Below are 17,367 nucleotides of genomic sequence, written 5' to 3' on the forward strand. Positions count from 1 at the left end.
TGCTACCCTTCAGCCTCCTAGTAGACATACCTGTGTTATAAATGTGAAACTCCTCCGATTTTCAGAAAAGTTGACCTCTGACCTTGAAGTTTTTAAGCTTCACAGAGATTTTCAATAGATGCAACCATGGTATTGATTTGAAAAATCTACACAATCACAAACTTGGACAGCACCTCGCCATATACCAAAGATTAAGAGGTGTTTTTTTCTAGGTTTTTATAAAGATTACAAAACACAAATAACAAAAATGCCAACACTATTGTCATTTTTGACAATGCTATTTTGATGTTGTCCAATGTAGTGCAAAAAAATAAAACAAAACCAAAATTTAATAAATAAAGTAAATAAGGTATATACTACATAGTATACAAAATTTTAGTGGTCCACAATGGGGTCAATGAACAGAATGAAGGAAGTAAGTCTTTTATATGACAATGGTGTGAAAAAGCGTTTTCCTATTTATTTGTATGTTTGTCACACTTAAACATTTCAGATCATCAAACATTTTTTTTCTTTTTTATGTAAAAAGAAAAAATCCTTTAACTATCCAGTTTTCTTGATGTTATGATGCTTCTACCACTGGTTTGTCATTAATAAATCAGACTTTGGCTGCTGCAGCAGAAAAAGACAAAGAGAAAATGTAATCACACAGATCAGAGGTGCAGATTTACACTTTACCTGAAACAGAGCAAAAGTGCTTTTTAAATAGGTTAATGAATATTAAGTAATATAGGCTAGATGTCTGGACATTACTAGTTTCATTTGGGCCTTCTGGGCCATTAGTCCTCTGGCTTATTGCCAGTTACCAGCCAAATAGCTTGTGTATTTTATTATCTTAGTGTGTTAAAGATTCTAGTTCTTATTCTGGTCAAACTGTGCTTCATTATTTGTTTACAGCACAGCTACAGTTCCAGGTGACTTCAAGTCAAAAGGATACTACGTGTCAATGGCCAGCAGCCTGTATTCAGTTTGAATATTGCAGTAAATGTACCTGGATCTGTTTCTATTGGGTTGTGAATTTGGTCTCACTGTTACATCCAACTTTTAGAGTGGGATAAAGACAAAAAGAAACAAGAGATAATGGATTTGTAGTTAGAAATCCAAAGTTGCTTCTGTTTTGCCCACAGACATTGATGATGATTTCACATCACTAAGCAGGTTATCAAATGTGGACAGAATGTTAGCAGAATCTTATAATTCTCATAAGATTCTGTTTTTGTGTCATTCAATACAATGTGTTTATGTGTGACATACTGATATGAATCATAGTATCTTATGGAATTCCAAAAGTAGCTGCCAGGACAGCTGCCACCACACTGATGTGACACACTACAAATCAACTCTTTGATGCTCTGTGCCGAGTCTGCACAATAACCTGCACTTAAACATTCATTTAGTATCACGTACACATATACACATACTGTCCCTCAAGAAGACACTGAGAAAAAATAAAGAATAACATTGAGACTGTAACTTTGCCATAAGTCATAGGTGTCAAACTCTGGCCCGCCCTTACTATTAGAGCTGGCCTACTGGTATTATACAGCTAATATATATATATTGTTTAGTATTAAGCTTTGCTTGTTCCATATTCAGTTTTCCAGCAAAACTTATTCGAGTCCATAAGAAAAGATTCATTCTTATATCTGGAGGAAGATTTTTTTTTTCAATAAATATTAATGTTAGCCCGCGACTTTGTTCCAGTTTTGAATTTTGGCCCACTGTGTATTTGAGTTTGACACCCCTGGTGTAGAATAATCTGATGTGTAGAGTTAATGGAGCAATGATAACATTTATGTAACACTAAACAAGTGAGTACTGGGTCTGATTGATTTCCTTTGACTGTGTTTTGTCGCCTTTAAAACACCTGTAAGGGTGTAAGCATGTATGTGGGCTACTTCCTTTTTCTTTTTTTTTTAAGAATCCTTTCCTGTCAGCATTTATTTAAAGTGCACTTTAACATAGTGTTAAATTACATTTGCATGCCTGTCTTGCACAAAAGCATTGATGCATGAAAGTGATGCATCTACAGCCCTTCCTGGTTTCTTACTTTCATTTCACAGGTAACAGACAGATGTACATTCTCTGTCTCATTTGGTGCACATCAGACAATATATGAAACTCATCAAACCCACAGGGCTGATCAGAAGTTTCTAATCTGTCAAAGTGTTTATGCAAATAATAATATGCCCTTCACACACCGTGTAATACAAGGATAACAAGATGTTTTTTTACTACTTGTGAAAACAGTGAAAAACATGATTTATTATCATGCAAGGAATTCATTAATATTATTATTTGTATACTTCACAACAACAGACATCTAATGAGACGTGTGAGTTTCTACCATTTTTTTTCACATGGCTGTTGCTCCACTCAAATGTCTTCTAAAATGAAAGTGTCTGATCTCCCTCCTCTGCTTCTCAAATGATTTCCCTCCAAATTTAGTATTAGTTTTAACTCCGCCTTTCTGGCTGTCTGCTCTTAACAGGCTTCATCAGGTCTCAACAGTCTTTTAGTTATTTTTAGGAAGTGACATCTCTGCCGTGGCGGCATTAGTCACTGAGCGAAAAATGTAAGGCCACTTTTTTTTTTACATTCAACACACATAAAAACAACAGTTGAGTACAGAAAGCCTGTCACTTAACTATAAAGGACTGAAGGGCAGGCCAACACTGCCCTCTGCAGCAGTTGTTGTTGATAAAGCTCATGGTTAATATAAAGTCTCCTTATCATTGCTGAAAAGGCTGATTTGATTACCATTTAGCAGAGGGGATCTCACTTTCCTTCCTCATTTCATGGCTGGAAGTTTTCCTGAAGTGTGTGTAAGAGCTGTTGTTGTAACAGCAGTGCCGTGACTGTTAGATTGCCTGAATGCAACCTGTCACAACATTATTACCAGGAGAAATAAAATGTGCTCCTCTTCAGATAAAGTATGTAGGAAGAAGGTGATGACGCTAAATTAACAGCTCCTCCATTTCTTCCAACCTTTACCTCTCTGTTTTTTCTTTTTTAATGTTAAGGATCAGAACACTGTGTGCCACTCCAACAGGTTCAAACACAACCAAATTTAAATTAACTTGTATTTGTGTGAAAACTTAAACAAGTGGACAGCAGAGGTGGAAAGTAACAAATTACAAATACTCTGTTATTGTATTTAAGCAGAATTTTCAGGTATCTGTACTTTACGGAGCCCCGCAGGGGACATGGGAGAAAAAAAAATTAAGACGGACTTTTGCGAGATCTCGTAAAAGTCCGTCTTAATTCCAAAAGTCCGGCCCCTTTTTTTATTTCAGTATTTATTTTTCTGACAACTTTTTACTTTTACTTGCTACATGTATTTTCTACCCCTTACATTTTCAAAACAGGATCGTTACTTTAGGTTCATCTAGTATAAGTCAGCCTAAAGGAGTGCAAGTATCCGTATGTTGTGTTCACAGTACTTCTTTCACTCTAGCTAGCACAAAGGAGGAAGGAAGCACACTTTTATAAGTGTCAGGTAATTCCAAACATCAGCAAACACACAATCTGTTGGTGTGAAGTTTGTCACACTGTGTGTTGCTAGCTAAAGGCCCGGCTGCTGTATTTCACAGAGGGAGAAAAGAGTGAGAGCTAACCTCACTCAGAGATGGAGGAAGAGATAAGAAAAGACACGACAGGAGAGGAAGAAGAGAGAGTAGATTTAAAGGTGAGGACTGATCAGTGATGCTTAGAAAATACTTTAAGCTTACATGTAATGTCATTGTTTTAATCATATATTATATATTCCTGCAAAACAAACTATGTCATACTAACTTTGTGTTATTCAAATCTAAAAAATGTGCTGTAGTTTGTGTGGGATAAAGAGACTAGCTTGTGATAGTGTGATGGATTTACTGAAAAAAAAACTGTTGGACTGGTGCACAGTGCACATTGTTGGTTTATATCAGATGTGGTAGACTAATTTGCATTTATTCACTGAATTCCACCTTTATACAACTGCATACTGAATATTTTTTTAACACGGGTATCTCTACTTCTACCTAAGTAAAGAAAGCCTGTACTTGTGCCTGCCACATGTCCTTGAGGTACCCCACTTCTCGGGAGAAAGCGGAAGGTGATGCGTGTCTGAAAGCGTCTTGGTGCAAAGTATGCACAGCAGACTGACAAACTGCAAAATATTTTTGACACTATGATGTTTTTTTGTAGATAAAGACCAATTCTGATGTATATTCTTATTTGGTAACCTATCAGAATAATGCATGACAGTAAGTGCATTTTAATAGTTTTTATTTTAACAAAGGTTAAACTCAGATCTGAAGAAGAATTCAATTATAATGACAACGATGATTGTATGAAATAGAAGGATTTTATTTGTCACAATGAAAGCTTGTCTCAGATATCATCCAACACATTAATATGCCAACAAAACTCTAAGCATCTGGTCTTAACAGTAACATTTGCTCTCTAATTTGGAGGTCACCCAACCCCTTATACCCTCTATATGTTCCTTTCATGCAAACATGTCACAAAACGCAGTATCCAGTTCACTTCTTTCATGACACTACATGATATAGATATCAGTTTGCTGTTTACAGTGCAACCCATAAGCTAATACTAAGGCTGATGAGACAGCTTGGAGCTTCTTGAGGGTGAGGAGGAAGGATGTGCACATAGAGGAACCTTCAATAATTTTCAGTACACCTTTTGTGGATCTCATAAAATCTACATTATAATTGATGTTATGAACATAAATATAAAAATGCACACATACAAGGCAGCAGATACAAAGTTTCTCATCCACTGATTTGGGATAAATCAGTATAAATAATTTTTAAATGCTTTAACTGTAAACCCCAAGCAGCAACCTTCAGGGCTTGAAAATGAAGCCAGTGTAGAAGTTTTAAGACTGTACTTCCTCCAGTGGTCACCGAACTGAAACTCTCCTCCATGTTTGTGCTAGCTTGAGCATTTTTCAAGGTATCATCAAACAAATAATTAGGCCAACAAAGAAATTTGAGTTGTCGCTTCCCTAACTGAGCTTTACCTGGATGTTAACCTGGATGTTGTAGCGCTCTGATGGCCTTGCGGAGAAACAAGGACACCAGACAACAACAGAGCTCATCCAGGAGTGGCATGCAACACCATCCATATTTGTTGGCTGCATCACACTTCATGCAGGGGAAACCTCAAGGAGGGGGAAAAAAAAAATATATATATATATATATATATATATATGTATATATATATGTGTGTGTGTGTGTGTGTGTGTGGTTCGCATATGTTTTCTCATGTTTTGTTTTGGGGACAGTGCTGACCTCTCCAACACTGTGTTGCAAACTTTCTGGTGGTAATGCCTAAAATGGACAAAAACTCCCTGATGGGTGAGATGGACCCAGATATTTTATCAACCAAAAGATCTTGAAATTTCCGCTCACGTTCGGAAACTCTGCTACCTTTCACAAAAATCACTGCTGTTTGTAGACTTTGTTGGGTTAACCTGCAGGTACCCACATCAGGGGAGCAATCACAGAGGCCAGCGCTCCACTGCCCAACACTTTGAGAGCTGGTGACTGCCACCAGCTGGGTGGGCTACTGGTAGATGACGGCCATGCCTGGAGGAAAGAGAAATGGAGGCTCAGATTTAAGGAGGGATCATATAAAATCACTACAAAGCTGTGAAGTAAATTTTTAAAAAGTTGGGGGGGGGGGGGGGGGGGGGTTGTTTTATTTTTATTATGTTGCATTGCCTTGTGTTTTAAAATATGTTACAGCAAAATCGATGAGTTTGTGTGAGATGCAACAAATATGTTTTCAAGCAAACATTCATCCTCTTGTGGGCTAATGCACAATCGAAAAAACAGGCTAGGAAACCTACACGGCAGGTACGGACATTAGACCAGGGGTTGGCGACCGCGAGCTGCAGGCTCTTTTGGCCCTCAGCTGTGGCTCCTGCAAACTTTGGGTGAAAAAATAAAACTAAGAAAAAATTTCATGTTACAGGCATAACCTTCCCTTTAATACGACAGAGTATTGGGGCCACATTAATAAAAATATTTTTGACCATTTTGAGAATAAATTTGAAATGTCGAGATTACAGTTGTTGTTTTCAGACAAACTGCCACAGTTGCAATGCCCTCTGAGTTAGTGAAATACTTCAGAATCTGTTTTAGTAACAAGGACGGTAATTATTTCTCTTTTAGCACATAAACACAGTGTAGTGATCAGTATAAGGATGTTGAAAAGATGGTTCGTCTGGTCAGAAGGAAAAACACAAGAGTTTCTGTAACCTTCTCTCTCTTCATGTCTCCACTTTGCTATAAGTTGATCCAGACCACAAAGCTAGCTAGCAGTTACTTGCCAAACTCAAGCCAGAGGTCTCTCTGCTACGGTGGTACAATGATGTCCTAACACCACTCGTTCCTGACCGAGGACACTCTGCTGTCCTGCATGAATATTAAAGTGCTCCTGAAGCTCTGCAGTAATGTTTAGAAACAGAACTCACACTAACCTAATTTTATTCTAAAATTATTGGGCCTCTGCTATGTTTTATTTATTTGAAAGTGGGCAATTTTTTAGGTGTGAACTCAAATAGACAAAATACAAAATGATGCTTTATGTAAAAGTAGGCCTCTACATGCCAGTGTTGTTTTTTCTCCTCTTCAAAGCGTTTGTTAAAAGGTTCTTAAAATAAAAAGACTTCTTATTACATTTGTAAGTATTATCCTTTCCGAATTTCATCACTCTGGGCACTCGGTCTGTGACCAAATGTTTTCTACACTGTTAAAAAAAACATCTTAAAAAAACGGTAATATTCCGGCTGCTGGGCGCCAAAATACTACCGTAAAATAACAGAAAATAACTTCCTCAGAAAAATACGGTTATTTTCAGTAATGACAATACAGTTTGTTGCGCTAATTTTACATGGGATCTTGCCTTTTCAAGTGATTTTAAACATTAAATTAGGAACATGTTAATGTGATTAAACAATGAAATTATCTATAAATAGGGGGAAAAAAAACAAATCTTAAAAAAACGGTAATATTCCGGCAGCTGGGGCGCCAAAATACTATCGTAAAATAATAAATAAATAATTCTCATAAAAATACAGTTATTTTTTAGTAATGAAAATAGAGTTTGTTGCGCTAATTTTACATGGGATTCTGCCTTTTCCAAGTGCTTTTAGACAGTAAATTAGGAACATTTTAACGTGATCAAACAATGAAATTACCTATAAACAAGGTCAATGAATGTGGCAATATGAATCATAATATGTAAATGTACAGAAATATACAGTTAACAGTTGGTTTAAATAATAATGGATTGCACGCCCTGGGACAGACTGACAGAGGCCAGGCTGCCATATCGCACCATTGGCCCCTCTGGCCATCACCAGTAGGCGAAGAGTCTTGACCACGGACACAATACCGAAAGACTCGAACTGGCAACCTTCTGATCACAAGGCGAACTGCCAACTCTTGAGCCACGATCGCCCTAAATAACAATGATAATAATACTTATGTGATGTAACACAAGCTTATAGGAATCATGTTTTATACTTTTCCATAGCATTACATTTGAATTCAACAGTTCGATCTTTCAAATAACGGACAGGTATTTGTGAAATCATGATACATTTGTGAATGTATTTTAACAATCTAAATATGCATATGTACAGACAGATACATTTAATAATCATGAAAATTATGTTTTATTACATTACAGTAATTTAATGTTAATTTACATTTGAAATGTGAAATCACAGTCTATTTACATAACTTTAATGATATTCTAGAAGAACAGAACAAAACTGTAAAATGCACAATAAAATACCTTCATATTAGGATTTTTTCCTATAGTGCAGGCATACCCGCGACCTTGTGGTTGTTAATTCACATTCATTGGCCGATGCTTAGCGTCATGTTATTATGTGTCCCAACATCCAATGGCATGTCACATTGTTTTGATGGCCACACCCTCACCCCAGGTGCAGAGGCCTATTTCTGTTCAGGAATGTTGTGAATACTTTTGAGATTTATATTAATTGCAATTCCTACCTCTACATTTATTTTTTAAAATATGTAATTAGCACAGCATGGCCGTGCAATGTTTTTAAAAAATTTTTTTCGTTTTTATTCCTATTAATTATATTTTCACTTGCTACCTCTGAATTATTGAATCATACCTAGATGACATGAAATTTTCAGAAAAATTATAATTCAAATACTCCTTTAATTATTGATTATTCTCATTAATTTTCAATCCTTTTATATCTCACATAACAGACACATATTTGTGAAATTATGATACATTTCTGAATGTATTTTTACAATCTAAATATGCATATGTAAAAAAATATATATTTAAAAAACAAGTAAATTGTGTTTTACTATATTTACAGTGATGTTATGTTATTTTACCTTTGACATGTAAAATCACAGTCTACTTATGTAAATTTAATGATATTCTAGAAAGACAGTACAAAACTAAAATATACAGTTAGATACTTTGACATTACTATTTTTTGGAAAAGTGTGTGGTTCAATCGTACATTTTGAGCATAACATAACATAATAATGAGACTGAAAAATTTGCACAGTGTATGCCCAGCTTAAGGAGACAAAGTCCTCAAAAGAAGGGGCCTCATCTTAGGAGATTAATCAGTCTTTCACTTGATCATTTTAGGAGTTTAAGCAGAGGAGGACACTAGCTGGCCAGCCAAACCCAGCTACCAAAGTGCGAAAGACATATTCAGGGTTTGAAGAAACGTGTCTCCACAGCTGAGCAAAAATGTACAACAAGCAACATATAATGGGTGAATATGAATAACTTTTTATTTCAGCAAATGTTAAATTTAACTTGGGAAAGATTACAATAACAGTGAGCATGTGAAATTATACAGATTTTACTGGCCAGAGTAAACAAACGTTCTCAGTTGTATTATATACCAAACACGCAACCAAAACTCAAAGCATCTGATTTTAACAAAGACTCTACATATCGTACTGAATTACAAAAGCATCAGCACTTTGAAATACTTGAAATGAATTTTGAAATACTGTTGGCCATCTTCACTCAACCAAGAGCCAAAATGGTTACATCCTACCCTCTGACAACTTGAGTGGTGACCACCGTTGAGGTGGCCGGCTGCATGTAGTCCCTGATCTTCACCTCACGATGCATTTGGCACCAGACACACTGGTAACACCAAATTATTTTACACCAGTCATCACAGCACGAACCCTGCAGGATGGAGAAGAAGAAGAGAAGAATAAGACATAACTCAACACAATGAGGCAAACATGGTGAAGTCCCCATGCTTGCCTGATTTAGAGTACTCTCAGTGTTCACTTGGCAAATGTGAACCAACAGTCAAGTAGTTCTTTGATGCTGTTATAAGAAGCTGGGTGAGTTAATAAAAGTGAATTTGTCACAGCCGTAGTGTCCTGTGAAACAGATTTGAACAAACTGCCATTACACTGTCTATGTGTTTAATGAAGGCACACGGGGTATGTTTGAATGGTCAGTTTCACTTAAGAAGAGAAATAAGAATGTGGGTGGCAGCTGTAATAATGTTTAGGAAAAAGAGCTTCAATCATTCTTTAATTACCTCCTTTAGCAAACTGACTGGAGCATCCTTTATGAAAGGAGAGCAGAAAATGCCATCCCACAATTCATAGCAATGGCTCATCCAACTATTCACGAAAACTATCCAGTACGCAGATGATTTAAATCTTAATTATAACTGAATTTTCCAATTTGTGCCATAAGCTAGTGATTTTTCACAACAGCCTGCTAAACACATGAAGAACGTGCAGAAAATGTGTGCCAATTTTCTGTGTTACCAAATTTTATCAAGTTGGCAAAGCACAAAGCTCATCACAATAACTCATAAAGAATCAAAACCTTTACAGCAGTGTAGTTGGCTTACATCCACCAAGGAATTCAAGGTCAACTCAATGATGGTTGAAGATTTTTAAAAAGCCTTATAACATTGAAAATATAATCATTACATGCGTATGTATGTTCAGCAGGTATCTTCAGCACCTCCAACCTCTCCTTCAAGGTCATGAAATGGAGCTAATGGTCCAAGTGATAATAATGCTATACAGGGCTATTTATTAAAACTATATTTCTCATTGTCATTGTTCCTATTGAAAACATGTGCGCATATAGGGAATGATATATGGGCACTGTAAATATCCCATTACTTTGGACCCCTGACCTTTCTGCAATGTCAAATAAGGTCAAATTTTCATAAAATTCTACTTATTACTTATTGGCAACATTTAGGAAATAGTACTGCTATATGGGGACTCAAAATATCCAAAATAATTTACATCCACATATCACCTTTTTCCTTCTGACCTAATTTCTGCATTGTACATCTATGGTTTTCTTTCAAGTTGACCCAAAATGTGTTATTTTTATTGCACTATATATTCTTTAAAAAATATCAAAGAAAACAAAATATGAATTTATAAAAAAAAAAAAAAAAGAATTTATAAAACTGTACAAAATACAACACTTTTCAATTATTCAGTGAGCTGGCCTAACGGAAGTTTGCACTCTCAGTATGCTTCTTTTTATGTTGATTTTTGTAGGAAAAGCATATCTTTTAAAAAGAAATAGAATTTAAATAAAATAGTTTTCATCCCTCAGTTTAGCTTGGCTAACAACAATAACCTTGACCCTCCCCCGCCCCCAGTCTTACAGGGATGCCGTGGCGCTCTCTGATCGACTGGCGAAGCGTGCAGGACACCACGCAGCATACATCACAGAGTGGGAGGCAGCAACACCATCCGTGCTTGTTGGCTGTATCGCACTGCATGCAGGGGAAACACCAAAGGGCACAGCAACCTCAACAGAAGAGAAAAAAATATGCAGAGACACAAGTTTATTTTACTGTTGAATAAGTTCTCCTTCAACAACTAGCTTGTGCATCCTGTGTTTCATATGTTGACTTCAGCTCTAATTTCAGATGATCAGAAGACCCTCTGAATAAAAGTCTGAGGAGATTGTTGATACAAAAAGCACTACTGTTTGTAGAGTTTGCTAGATTAACTTACAAGTGCCCATATCAGCACAGCAATCACAGAGGCCAGTGCTCCAAGTCCCAGGGCTTTGATTAGTGCTGGAGACTGTCACTATCTGGGTGGGTGCCTGGTATTCAGCCATTTCTGGAGGAAAGAAGGTAGAAATAGAGATGCATTGAAGGGTTATAGTTTTTGTTGCTCCTGTGTACGGAGAAATCAAATGCTAGAATATGAAAAAGATAACAGCTGGTTTGAAGCATTGCTGTCCACAGTGTGGATATTTTTACAAATAACAGTTTCCTGATTCGTGAAAATCACTGCAAAGACCATTGGCACTAAAGTTGCGAGTACATCTTTTAAAACTCAGAAATTTGATAAAACCCAGCTTATAAACTGCATTCACAACACATTTCAAACCAATAACTTTTATAAATCTACCGTTTCAAACAGTTCAAAGTCACACAAAATCTTAATCTGTCTTGAATGCTGAGCATTCAAGACAGATTAAGACATATTTAGTGTTATTTATCCATTTTTTTCCTTCGGTACATAATCCCATATATCTTGCTTCATATATTTGATGTCTTCAGTTTGTATCTACAATGTAGAAAGTAATAAATGTAAAGACTTTTGGCTGGTAGTGAATATACATATATATCTACATATATGTGTATATGTACACACACACACACACACACACATGCACATATAAATTTGAGCACAATAGGACTTATTTGGGTAGCTCAAATACGTCACCTGGTTTTCTCTCACTCTAACTTCTGGTCTGTCTCAGTCAAGCTGCCCACCAAACACTAGTTTTTATTTGTATTTTTTTAAGAGTTGTGGCCCTGGTGTTATGTATGAGTAAAATGTGAAGAGGCACTGTTGTTACGAGCTCTTAGAAGTTTCATAGCCTTGAAAGAAATCACGAAGGTGTAGAATAATCTGATGTGTAGAGTTAATGGAGCAATGATAACATTTATGTAACACTAAACAAGTGAGTACTGGGTCTGATTGATTTCCTTTGACTGTGTTTTGTCGCCTTTAAAACACCTGTAAGGGTGTAAGCATGAATATGGGCTACTTCCTATTTTTTTTAAGAATCCTTTCCTGTCAGCATTTATTTAAAGTGCACTTTAGCATAGTGTTAAATTACATTTGCATGCCTGTCTTGCACAAAAGCAATGATGCATGAAAGTGATGCATCTACAGCCCTTCCTGGTTTCTTACTTTCATTTCACAGGTAACAGACAGATGTACATTCTCTGTCTCATTTGGTGCACATCAGACAATATATGAAACTCATCAAACCCACAGGGCTGATCAGAAGTTTCTAATCTGTCAAAGTGTTTATGCAAATAATAATATGCTCTTCACACACCGTGTAACACAAGGATAACAAGATGGGTTTTTTTACTGCTGAAACAGTGAAAAACATGATTTAATATCATGCAAGGAATTCATTAATATTATTCTTTGTATAGTTCTCTACAACAGACATCTAATGAGACGTGTGAGTTTCTGTCATTGTTTTCACATGGCTGTTGCTCCACTCAAATGTCTACTGAAATGAAAGCGTTTCATCTTCCTCCTCTGCCTTTCAGATGATTTCCCTCCAAATTTGGTATTAGTTTTTAACTCCACCTTTCGGGCTGTCTTCTCTTAACTGGCTTCATCAGGTCTCAACAGTCTTTTAGTTATTTTCAGGAAGTGACATCTGTGCCACAGCAGTTACATCTTGAGGTCAGCTTTGCATTACACGAGTCAATGTGATTGCAAAAAAGATGAACTGACATCTGCAAAGTGTCTCTTAAATTCAGTTTAAATGTGAGGCAACTTTTTTTACATTCAGAAAGAGAATGACACAACAAATGCAAACACACATAAGAACAACAATTATATACAGAAGGCCAGTCACTTAACTTAAAGCCCAACACTGCCCTCCACAGCAAAACAGATATTAGCACAGCCTCACCTTCTCTCTTTCTAACCTCTAGTCATTGTTCATAAAGCTCATGGTTAACATAAAGCCTCCTTATCATTGCTGAAAGGGCTGAGTTGATTATCACTGAGTTGAGAATCTCACTTTCCTTCCTCATTTCATGGCTGGAAGTGTCCTGAAGTGTGTGTAAGAGCTGTTGTTGTAACAGCAGTGCCATGACGGTTAGATTGCCTGAAGGAACCCAATCACAACATTATTAGCAGGAGAAATAAAATGTGCTCCTCTTCAGATTAAGTATGTAGGAAGATGGTGATGAAGCTAAATGAACAGCTCCTCCATTTTTCCCAACATTTACCTCTCTATGTTTTATGTTAAGGATCAGGGGACTGTGTGCCACTCCAACAGGTCCCATTTCAGAGGAGTGTTAGCGTTTCAGTAAAATAACATCTCAGGCCTTAAAGTGTGCACATATCTGTTTCAAAAGCTTTGTTTATACTGCAAATGTTTTGTTAGCTTGTGATCTAACTGAGATGCTAGCTTGCAAGGGCTACACTTAATTTAAAAACTGTGAAGTAAATGTTTAGAAAGTTGTATTTTAATTTAAATGTTTTTTTTATTGTGTTGCATAGCCTTATGTTTTTAAAATATGTTACAGCAAAATTAACCCTTTAAAGCCAAGCGTATCGTATTTGATACATGTGTTTTGTGAGGTTTTGAGACTTCTACATCATGACGTGAATTTTTTTTACCATCAAAAAATTATATAAACTGCATGACATTTTTAAAAGGACTAAATTGCAAAAATATGGCCTATATAGCAAGTGTGATACAAATTAAAACTCATATATTTTGTCTAAAGGTTCAACAAACACTCGATTATCAAAAAATTTAAGATTTCTGGCGGTTTTTTCATAGTTCAGGTTTTAAAAGGTTAAAGGGTTTGTGTGAGATGTAAAAAAATATATAATTTGAAACAAAGATTCATCCTCTTGTGGACTAATGCGCAATCGAAAAAAAACAGAGGTCGGCGACCGCAAGCTACAGGCTCTTTTGGTCCTCAGCTGTGGCTCATGCAAACTTTGGGTGAAAGAAAAAAAATATTAAATGTTACAGGCATTACCTTCCCTTTAATACGACAGAGGACACATTGAGAACCCTTTTGAGAATAAAGTTGAAATTTTGAGAGTTTGTGAAATACTTCAGAATCGGTTTTAGTAACAAGGACGCAAATGATTTCTCTTTTAGCACATAAACACAGTGTAGTGATTTGTATAAGGATGTTGAAAAGATGGCTCAGAAAGCTGCATCTGGTCAGAAGAAAAAACACACAAACCTTTCCGAGTTTGTGTAACCTTCCAACATCTCTCTCCATCTTACCACTTTGGTATAAGTTGGTCCAGACCAGAAAGCTAGCTAGCAGCTACTTGCCAAACTGAAAACACTAAGCCTTAGCCAGAGGCCTCTGTACTACGGTACTACTATGAAGTCCAAACACCACTTGTTCTTGACTGAGGACACTCTGCAGTGCTGCATGAATATTGAAGTGACTTCTTACAGCCCTGATATGGAGAAGCTTTTCAGTGATGTTTAGAAACAGAATAACCTAACCTCACTATTTTATTCTAAAGTTATTTGAAAGTGAAATTTTTTTAGGTGTAACCTCAAATAGACAAAGTGCAAAATTATGTTTTATAAAAAAGTAGGCCTCCACATGCCAGTGTTGTTTTTTCTCCTCTTCAAAACGTTTGTTAAAGGTTCTTAAAATAAAAGGACATATTATTACATTTGTATTAAGTGCATGTATTATCCTCTCCGAATTGCACCTGTCAGGGCATTTGTGACCAAGTGTTTTCTAGTTTGGGATTTTATGCTGTTTGTTTTTAAATGTCCATTGTGATTCTTAGGTTCGTAATTATTCCTTTGTCATGTTTGAAGTGTGTTTCGGTTAGCCTTCAGTTAATCTTAGTGCTCCCTCAGAGTCTGTCTTCTCCTGTCTTTACTTGAGTCTCCCCAGTCACCATATCAAGCTTAGGCTACGTCCACACTAATCGTTTTCTCTCCGTTTTGGCTTCGCGTCCACACTGAGATGACGTTTTTTTCAAGGAAAAACGCAGCAGTTTGAAAATGCTCTCGAAAACACATACATTTCAAAACGGAGCAGTCCCGTTGCAGTGTGGACACTTGAAAACGCAGACTTTCTAAAACGATGAGCGTTTTAGTCATGTGATGCAGTCATGTGACCAATTAAACAAAGACAGCGGAGGGCATTGTACAGCAGTTGTTTTGATTGTTCTCAGTTTTGACAGCCCTAAAAAAATATTATTATCAGTTTGCACATGCTCCAGATAGATGTTCTTCAAATTCTTTCATTCTCACTTGCTTTTGCACATGCGTAGGACTGGAACGTAAGCGTTTTGGGCCGTTTCAATGCGGACGCACAAATCTGTGAAAACGACTGAAAATGCTAGTGTGGACGCGGAGCGTTTTCAGACAAAAATGCTGTTTTCAAATCTATCCGGGCTAGTGTGGACGCACCCTCAGACGTCCACACTAGCCCTGATAGGTTTGATAGCACTCCGCTATCTTTGTTTAATTGGTCACATGACTGCATCACATGACTAAAATGCGTCATCGTTTTAGAAGTCTGCGTTTTCGAGTGTCCACACTGCGACTGGACAGCTCCGTTTTGAAATGTATGCGTTTTCGAGAGTGTTTTCAAAACGCTGCATTTTACCTTGAGGAAAGCGCCGTCTCAGTGTTGACAGGAGGCCAAAACGGAGAGAAAACGATACGTTTTCAAATGAAAACACATCAGTGGACGTAGCCTGAGTCGCTTTCTGCATTTCCTTTTGATGTTGCTGACCCTTTGTTGTAATGACTTGGTGATATAAGTAAAATTGAATAGATTTGATTTGAAATAACAGAACTCAAACCAATTCCAGAAACATAACAATAAAGCAACCAAAAAGTAAGAAATAACAATAACAAGAATAAAAATCAAGAATAAAATAGATACAATATACAGCCAGTGGCAGCTAGAATGTATTTCAAACAATCATTTCAAAGGAATACAGATTGAAATGAATGCTTAACAAGACTAACAATTTGAGGAAGTTTTTAAGGTGGAAGGGTTTTAAGGCTGATGAAATAGCTGTTTTAAAATACCACATTGACACTTCTCACTAATTTAAAAAAAAAAAAGTTTGACAACGCCACAGGAACACTAGCTGAAAATGCCTTTTATATCACATAATGGCACGTATTGTATTGTATAAAGGTACTATCATTTTAGAGTTTCATTTTCATGAATACAAATACGTTCGAACACTTATTTAAACTTTCACAACTGTTATGATAATTAAATCTACTACAGATATTATGGTGTGCCTTGATGATCTTGCCAGATTTCAACCTTAGCAGCCTGTATGGCATATCATAGAATATTTTTCTTTTTTAGAAAAATGCTAACAGTTTATTATTGGCAACTTCATGGCCACTCCAGATCGTTGTGTATAGCTGTCGACTCAATTACTCAAACAAATCATAGGATCCATATCAAGAAAGGATTAAGTATATATATCAAATAAGGAAAATATATCAAATGCATGTTAAACAAAATAAGAAAATTTTAGATATACAAAATTTATTAATTACAACATTGGAACTATTATTATTATTATTATTATTATTATTAGTAGTAGTAGTAGTAGTAGTAGTAGTATTACAACTGGCAGAGAAAAATTATTGACTGTTTGCAGTTGTTCATCAGTATAAAAACTTACCTATTAAACCTACTAAACTTACCTTTTCTCTGGTTCGCTCAGCTTTGGAAAAAAAATGAGCGAGTGGACAACTCAGCATTTAACTAGAAATCAGAGAGGGGAGGGGGAAAAGGGAGAGATAATGCTGTAGCTCTATATGCACACAAACACACACACACACCTCTGCAAAACGGTTTCGTTTTGTTTTTTGTTTGTTTGTGGCTTCTTTGTGGTTTCTTTCTCTTGAGGACAGACCAAAAAAATGTCATGTAACGCTGGAACATTGAGAAACATTGTTATAAAAGCCTCGTCATTTCCCCAGTAAAACTGGAACATAGATGGCTTGGCCAATCTTAATGCTGTTTCCACAGCAGAAGTCAGATGCAAAGCAAAAAAAAAAAAAAAAACAAATTAAGAAGAAGAAGAAGATGAATGTGAAGATGCTACAGAATTTGTCTGCTTTACACTACCACACAGTGCAAAGTTAACGGATGACTGAGAAAGCACAGATTTAGTGTTGAAGAAAACTGCTACAAAGTATTTGGTGCATCTTCTGGACAGAGAAAAGAAGATAAGGATGACTTGGTGATCAAGTCAGAGTGAGGTCTAGAGTGAGGAAGTAGAGGAAAGTATTCAAAGCAAGAAGTTA

The 17,367-nt window shown here is 36.4% G+C and overlaps 1 protein-coding gene across 2 annotated transcripts; it reads right to left on the reverse strand.

Annotated features, from left to right (window-relative positions):
• Positions 1-8,489: 8,489 nt before the first annotated feature.
• Positions 8,490-16,999, reverse strand: LOC146521900 (placenta-specific gene 8 protein-like). Of its 2 annotated transcripts, XM_085154636.1 has the most exons (4): positions 16,762-16,999; positions 11,049-11,159; positions 10,694-10,839; positions 8,490-9,222 (listed from the first exon to the last, which is right to left on the reverse strand). In XM_085154636.1, exons 2-4 carry the CDS (start codon positions 11,155-11,157, stop codon positions 9,082-9,084), a joined length of 396 nt encoding a protein of 131 aa, XP_085010762.1. In that variant the 5' UTR covers positions 11,158-11,159; positions 16,762-16,999; the 3' UTR covers positions 8,490-9,081. The 2 variants fall into 2 exon arrangements, with proteins under 2 accessions (XP_085010762.1, XP_085010761.1); XM_085154635.1 differs by lacking the exon at positions 16,762-16,999 and having other exon boundaries at positions 11,049-11,528.
• Positions 17,000-17,367: the final 368 nt, after the last annotated feature.

Source organism: Neolamprologus multifasciatus, chromosome 3, assembly GCF_963576455.1.
Source record: "Neolamprologus multifasciatus chromosome 3, fNeoMul1.2, whole genome shotgun sequence".
NCBI lineage: Eukaryota > Metazoa > Chordata > Actinopteri > Cichliformes > Cichlidae > Neolamprologus > Neolamprologus multifasciatus.